The sequence below is a fragment of the Ascaphus truei genome, chromosome 15 (genome assembly GCF_040206685.1).
Source record: "Ascaphus truei isolate aAscTru1 chromosome 15, aAscTru1.hap1, whole genome shotgun sequence".
In the NCBI taxonomy this organism is placed as follows: Eukaryota; Metazoa; Chordata; class Amphibia; order Anura; family Ascaphidae; genus Ascaphus; species Ascaphus truei.
In genome coordinates, this window is record NC_134497.1 from 15903002 (window position 1) to 15910318 (window position 7317).

At 47.2% G+C, this 7317-nt stretch overlaps 1 protein-coding gene across 4 annotated transcripts in view; it reads left to right on the top strand.

The window, feature by feature from the left end:
* CDH22 (cadherin 22) overlaps window positions 1-6952 on the top strand; it is a 109186-nt gene extending 102234 nt beyond the window's left edge. For 3 of the 4 annotated variants that reach the window (XM_075571785.1, XM_075571786.1, XM_075571783.1), the window contains exon 12: window positions 5335-6951. In XM_075571785.1, coding sequence (XP_075427900.1) covers window positions 5335-5846 — 512 coding nt within the window. In that variant the 3' untranslated portion in view covers window positions 5847-6951. Of the gene's footprint in view, window positions 1-5334 lie in introns of all 4 variants that reach the window. The other variant, XM_075571787.1, reaches the window with a different exon arrangement.
* Window positions 6953-7317: the final 365 nt, after the last annotated feature.

Below are 7317 nucleotides of genomic sequence, written 5' to 3' on the forward strand. Positions count from 1 at the left end.
CAGCACATACTGTGGCATGCTCATTATCAGCATATAGATACTCAGCATCATTATACAGGATGGCATGTTACATAGTTACATTGTTACATAGTAGATGAAGTAGAAAAAAGACGTGCGTCCATCCAGTCCAACCTATGCTAAATTTAGACGACAGATACTTTATCCGATATCCGTACTTACAGTATATTGATCCAGAGGAAGCAAACACAAAACCCCAGTGACACATCATCTAATGATATCTCATAAGGGGAAAATATATTCCTTCCTGACTCCAAGAATTGGCAATCAGATTACTCCCTGGGTCAACATCCTTCCCGTGTTTCCTTATTTGGTATATCCCTGTATACCTTTCTTTTCTAAAAAGATGTCCAATCTATTTTTTTAACATATCTATTGTATCTGCCATCACAGTCTCCATGGGCGATGAATCCCACACTGTAACTGCCCTTACTGTAAAGAACCCTTTCCTTTGTTGCTGGTGAAATCTCCTATCCTCCAACCTTAAGGGATGTCCCTGTGTCCTTTGTACTATCCTTGGGATGAATAGTTCTTTTGAAAGCTCTTTATATTGTCCCAGAATATATTTGTATATAGTTATTATATCCCCTCTTAGATGCCTCTTTTCTAATGTAAACAAATATAATTTAGCTAGCCTCTGCTCAGAAGTAAGATTTTCCATCCCCTTTATTAACTTGGTGGCTCTTCTCTGCACTTTGTCTAGTTTAATAATGTATTTTTTATGGGGTGGTGCCCAAAACAGTACTCCATATTCAAGGTGTGGTCTTACTAATGCTTTATAGCGGGGCATAATTATGTTTACTTCCCTTCCACCCATTCCCTGTTTAATGCAAGATAAGATCGTGTTTGCCTTTGCAGCTACTGCATGACATTGGGCACTATTGCTAAGCCTGCTGTCTACAAGCACTCCTAAATCCTTCTCCATCAAGGATTCCCCCAATTTATCCCCATTTAATTTGTACGACGCCTGTTTATTCTTGTTTCCCAAATGCATAACCGTACATTTATCTGTATTAAACCTCATCTGCCATTTACCTGCCAACGTTTCCAGTCTACCCAAGTCTTTCTGGAGACAAATTACATCCTGCTCCGATTCTACTACCTTACACAATTTAGTGTCATCAGCAAAGATGGAGACTTTGCTCTCAATACCAACTTCAAGGTCATTAATAAATAAGTTAAAAAGCAGGGGTCCCAGTACCGATCCCTGAGGTGCTCCACTCACGACGTTAGCCCAACCTGAAAAAGTTCCATTTATGACAATTCTCTGCTGTCTGTCCTTCAATCAGTTTTCAATCATCTGCAAATATTTTTGCTGAGTCGAATTTGCTTTATTTTGTACACTAACCTCTTGTGCAGAACCGTATCAAACGCCTTTGCAAAATCTAAGTAGACCACATTCACTGCATTACCCTGGTCTAAATTCCTACTTACCTCCTCAAAGAAACTAATAAGGTTAGTTTGGCATGACCTATCCTTCATAGAGCCATGCTGACTACTACTAATAATTTTGTTTTCCATTAGGTATTCCTGAATATTATCCCGTACTAAGCCTTCAAGTAGCTTCCCCAATATTGATGTCAGGCTTACAGGTCTCTAATTCCCAGGTTGTGATCTAGCTCCCTTTTTACATATAGGCACCACATCTGCTTTACGCCAATCTTGGGGTACTGAGCCTGTGGAAATGGAGTCATTGAATATTAAATATAATGGTTTGGCTATTACTGAGCTTAACTCCTTGAGAACTCTTGGATGTATGCCATCGGGGCCAGGTGCCTTATTTACTTTAATTTTATCAAGCCGTCTTTGAACTTCTTCCTCAGTTAACCAATTGTTCATTAATATAGAGGTTGTGGCTTACTCCTGCGGCACTACTATTGCGATTGATTCTTCCCTGGTAAATACAGAGGCAAATAATTTGTTTAATACCTCTGCTTTTCCCTTATCTCCAATATGTTTATTATTAGCGTATTATCTAATTCTCACACACACTCCTCACCGTCTTCCTCTCACACCTCTTCCCTCCCTCACTCCATCCCCTCACCCACGCTCATCTCCCCCTCTCTCCCCTCCCTCTTCCTCTCTCCCACTCTTCTCCCCATTCTTTCTTACCCCCCTGTCTCTCTTGCCCTCTCTCTAACTCCCCCTCCCTGCTCCCCCCTCCTCTCTCTTTCCCCTCAGTTCACTCTCTTCCGCACTCCTCTCTGCCTCTTCCCCTATTTCTCCCCCCTCCTCTCACTCATTCCTTGTCTCTTTCTTACTCTCCCCCTTCCCCCTTCTCTTTTTCTCTTCTCCTATTCTCTGCTTCTACAACCCTTTCTCACTCTCCCCTCCTCTTTCCTGACCCCTTTTACTCTCTCCCCCAGTCTCCTCTCTATCCCTTCCTCTCTCTCTATCCCCCTACTCTCTCTCTCCCCACCTTCCTCTCTGCCTTCCCCCTCCTCTTTCTGCCTTCCCCTTCCTCTCCCCTATCCCTCCCTCTTCTCTCCACCTCATTCCCTGTCCACATATTCTCCCTATCTTCCCCCTCTCTACCCTCCTCCTCCCCCTCTCTCCGTCTTCTCTTTCCCCATTCCTCTTTATCTCCCTCCTCTCTTTCTATATCCCCTCTATCACGGGAGACCAGGACAATTCACCAGGATCAAGGCACCAGATAAATGGCCGGAGGAAGCAGACACAGCACAACACAAAAACAGAGCTACAACTCACCAAAACAGCGGTTACAGGGGGAATCCTGGCTAACTCGGTCCCGGGCGTCGCTTCAGTGGGCTTACCAAGGAGTACTTCCATGTCCGCAGGGGTTTCAGGTCTTGCAGGCCTCAGGGATGCTATTCACAAAATAGCAGTTTCAAACGTCCCTCTCGCAAGTCTGGTCTTCAGTATCTCTGGCAAAGCGTCCCGGAGATACACCAGCAAGTCAAAAGTCCCAAGGCACAGAGCAAGTTTAAATCTCCCGCTCGGATCGGCCCCGAGCCTCGTTCTTGGATGTCTCAGGCAAAGCCTCTGAGCACTCGCTTAGTCATCCTGCACGCTATCTCCGGGACAGTCTGTGGACCTCAGACCGGCGCCCCTTTACATAGTTTTGCCGTCTCCGTAGGCAAGCATGGAAGACGGGGTAGCGACCAATCACAGTGCAGATGCCGCTTGGGGACCAATCACAGCTCGAGGGCTCGCCTATGATGGCCAATCCAGGCTGGGGGGTGTGACTTTGGGGGGGGGAGTAGGAATTACAAACCGGCCAATTGGAACAGCCCCGACGGGGCTCACACCCTATTAACACATAGATTGAGGGAGTGGCTCAGCGAGTTAAAGACACTGACTGGCACTTAGAGCTTGAGGAGCAGGGGAGCCTGGTTCAATTCTCGGTGTCGGCTCCTTGTGACCTTGGGCAAGTCACCTTATCTCCTTGTGCCTCAGGTACCAAAAAACATAGATTGTAAGCTCCATGGGGCAGGGACTGTGCCTGCAAAGTGTCTCTGTAAAGCACTACATATAACAAGCAGCGCTATACAACAACATGCTATTATTATTATAGCAAAAGATAGACATGTTTATGTAGCTCATACTGGGGATAAGTTTGTATTATATGTACTGCAGTGTTATTCTTTATATTTCTGGAATTTTTAATAATACATTTTATTTTACGTTTTATTTTAAATACAGTTTTTTTTTTTTTCTTGAGTGCCGGGGACATCTTTATTTATCTTATCGTTGTTTTTACCTGAGATCCTGTGTCTCCGTGCAGCTAGCCAGATTAGTACCAAGTCACTTGTACACCGCCCCCAGCACTGTTATTTTAAGTTGACGCAAGACAGTGCTAACTGTGGCATTGCCAGCCACAGACGTGACACCCGCAGTGATCGGCTCGTTCTGTTATGTATGTCCTAACAGTTCCGTGGCACACGGGCGGAAGACACGTCCCAAGACGTACTTTGACTTGTTCTGTAAAAGAAAAAGTATATCCATGATCAGTGGTTGACAAATCACCCAAAAATCTTCTCGCCGAACCAAAACATCTACTCGCCACCTAGTCTTGCCCCCAATCCTGCCATGCTTGGGCGGCCATGAGGAGGTCGCCACGGGGTCACATCCAGTCGCCACGGGCCTGTAGGTGAATGGATTTGTCCAACACTGTCCATGATTGTACATACGTGTTTTGGGACTGCTGCCACCGCAGCGGGGGCCTAGTGAGACAACGTTTCCTGCATGGAACAACACATGCTCAATGCCACGAAGGGAATTGCATCCTTCACCTGCTCGGTCTCCTGATTTTATCGGCCCGCTGTTGGGTCTCCCTCTCCATGTTGTAGTATCCTTCATGCGTCTTGTCCTGTGTTGCTTGGAAATAAAATCCTTCATGCACTCGCTCTTCAAAAATGTTGATATGATTTATCGGTCCAATTCTGTCGTCTCTATGCACTCGCACTCCATCTTCAACATAACATATTTGATTCGATCGAATGGTCATAGTGGTCTCTATCTCCAAATAGTAGTTTTCTTCTATCTTACTTGAAACACCATCCTTCATGTCCTCCATCTCCAACATGACACACTATTTGAGGATGGACAGTGGTCAATCTGTAAGAATTGTGCTTCTGGATCTCCAATGACTTCTTCATTAGGAGTTCCAGCCAAATACCGATTTTATATAATCTATTTGTGTGACTAGGTGCTAGAAGAATGACACTGTGCCTTCTGCTACCCAGCATATTTGTCCTTCTAAGTAAAAAAGTATTGTGTAAGAAGAATTTTCTGTGCATTAGAAAAGAAGTGCTCAATGCCATTACATGAGCAGTATCTTGTATGCACTGTCTCCAACATCCCATACTTGATTTAATTGAATAGTCTCCATCTCCAAATAATAGTCTTCTTGCCCTGTCTTATTTGGAAACCACATCCTTCATGCACTCCATCAACTCCACATGCTTGATTTAAGACGCTGTCTCTACATAATCCCCTCCTTCTTACTAGTCTTGTCCTGTTCTACTTGGACCTCGTCCTGTCCTTTCTCAGACAATGGAAACAGGCGTGAACAAAATTTATATTTATTATCATGTTTGTGGAATGGATTGTAAATTACATACTGTATATTGTATTAACATAGGAAGCAAAACAATAGCTCCAGATTACATGATGTTATGCGTTTCTTCATCAAATTGACATTTTCCCTGTAATCCAAAACCAATATGTGTACCACATACGATGTATACACTGTACTGTCTATATACCAGTCTGTTTATACACCATACTATGTATATAGTAACCTTAGTATATTCACTGGGTCACATGTCCTCCCATCTCTTGTGTCGCCCGCAGTGCTCATCCTCCTTATTCTGGCTCTGAAGCGTCACCATCAGGGTCACCTGGCATCCGATGATGATGAGGACATGCGGGACAATGTCATCAAGTACAATGACGAGGGAGGGGGTGAGCGGGATACTGAGGCATATGACATGTCTGCCCTGCGCAGTTTGTACAACTTCAGCGAGGGGAGCGAGGCCGGGGGGGACAGCGCCCAGCCATCCCAGCATCACCCACTGCCACAGTGGTTCCCGGGAGCTGAGCTGGACTTCTCGCTCTTCAGGGATTACATCAGCCGGAAGGTGAGGCTGGCGGACCAGGACTCGTCGGTACCTCCGTATGACTCCTTCCAGACTTATGCCTTTGAGGGCTCAGGCTCTAGCGTTGCTTCTCTCAGCTCCATCAGCACCTGGTCTACAGGCTCAGAGCAGGACTTCTCCCAGCTTGGCTCCTGGGGCCCCCGATTCCGCCAGCTGGCTGCTCTGTATGCTGGACATAGGGGACAGGAAGAAAGCCAGGGGTCCTAGCCCCTCTAGCCCGACTACTTGCCTACTTATCAGGGTAGCAGGACCATCTGCTCTCCTTGCAAGGACATAACTGCTCCCTATCCTATATATTACATATCATTATGTCATTGTACTGGCATATTACACAGTCCCCCATTGTTACACAACCCACTCACTGTTACACAGTCACCCCCATCGTTAGTCACCCCCATCATTACACTGTCCCCCTCCCCCATTGTTACACAGTCACCCCCATCGTTACTCCCCCCCCCATCGTTACACAGTCATCCTCATCATTACACAGTCACCTCCATCATTACACAGCCCCTTCATCGTTACGCAGCCCCCCATAATTACACAGCCCCTTTATCATTACACAGCCCCCATCGTTACACAACTTCCATCATTAAAACCCCCCTCCCCATAATTACACAGCCCCTTTATCATTACACAGTCCCCACCCCATTACACACCTCACCCCTCCTCATTACACAACTTCCAACCCTCATAACACCGAACCTGTTACACAGCCCTCCTCCTGAGCCCCCACGTGTTAAACAACCGCCCTCCCTCATCGTTACTCAACCGCCCTCGTCACATAGCCCTTCCCTTCATTACACAGCCTCCCCTTCTCAGCAAACCACTCATTAAACAGCCCCCACCTCATTACTCAGCCCTTAGCACCCTCTTATACAGCTTGTCCACCTCAGCTTGCTCTGCTTAGACAACCAGTTACACAGCCCCCCTCTAAGCCCCTCCATTACACATACCCTACCTTCAGCCCTCTGTTACACATCCCCTACCCTCATCCCTCTGTTACACATCCCCTACCCTCAGCCCCTCCATTACACATCCCCTACCCTCAGCCCCTCCATTACACATCCCCTACCCTCAGCCCCTCCATTACACATCCCCTACCCTCAGCCCTCCATTACACATCCCCTACCCTCAGCCCTCCATTACACATCCCCTACCCTCAGCCCCTCCATTACACATCCCCTACCCTCAGCCCCTCCATTACACATCCCCTACCCTCAGCCCCTCCATTACACATCCATTACCCTCAGCCCTCCATTACACATCCCCTACCCTCAGCCCCTCCATTACACATCCATTACCCTCAGCCCTCTGTTACACATCCCCTTTCCTCAGCCCCTCCATTACACATCCCCTACCCTCAGCCCTCCATTACACATCCCCTACCCTCAGCCCTCCATTACACATCCCCTACCCTCAGCCCCTCCATTACACATCCCCTACCCTCAGCCCTTCCAATACACATCCCCTACCCTCAGCCCCTCCATTACACATCCCCTACCCTCAGCCCTCCATTACACATCCCCTACCCTCAGCCCCTCCATTACACATCCCCTACCCTCAGCCCCTCCATTACACATCCCCTACCCTCAGCCCCTCCATTACACATCCCCTACCCTCAGCCCCTCCATTACACATCCCCTACCCTCAGCCCCTCCATTACACATCCCCTACC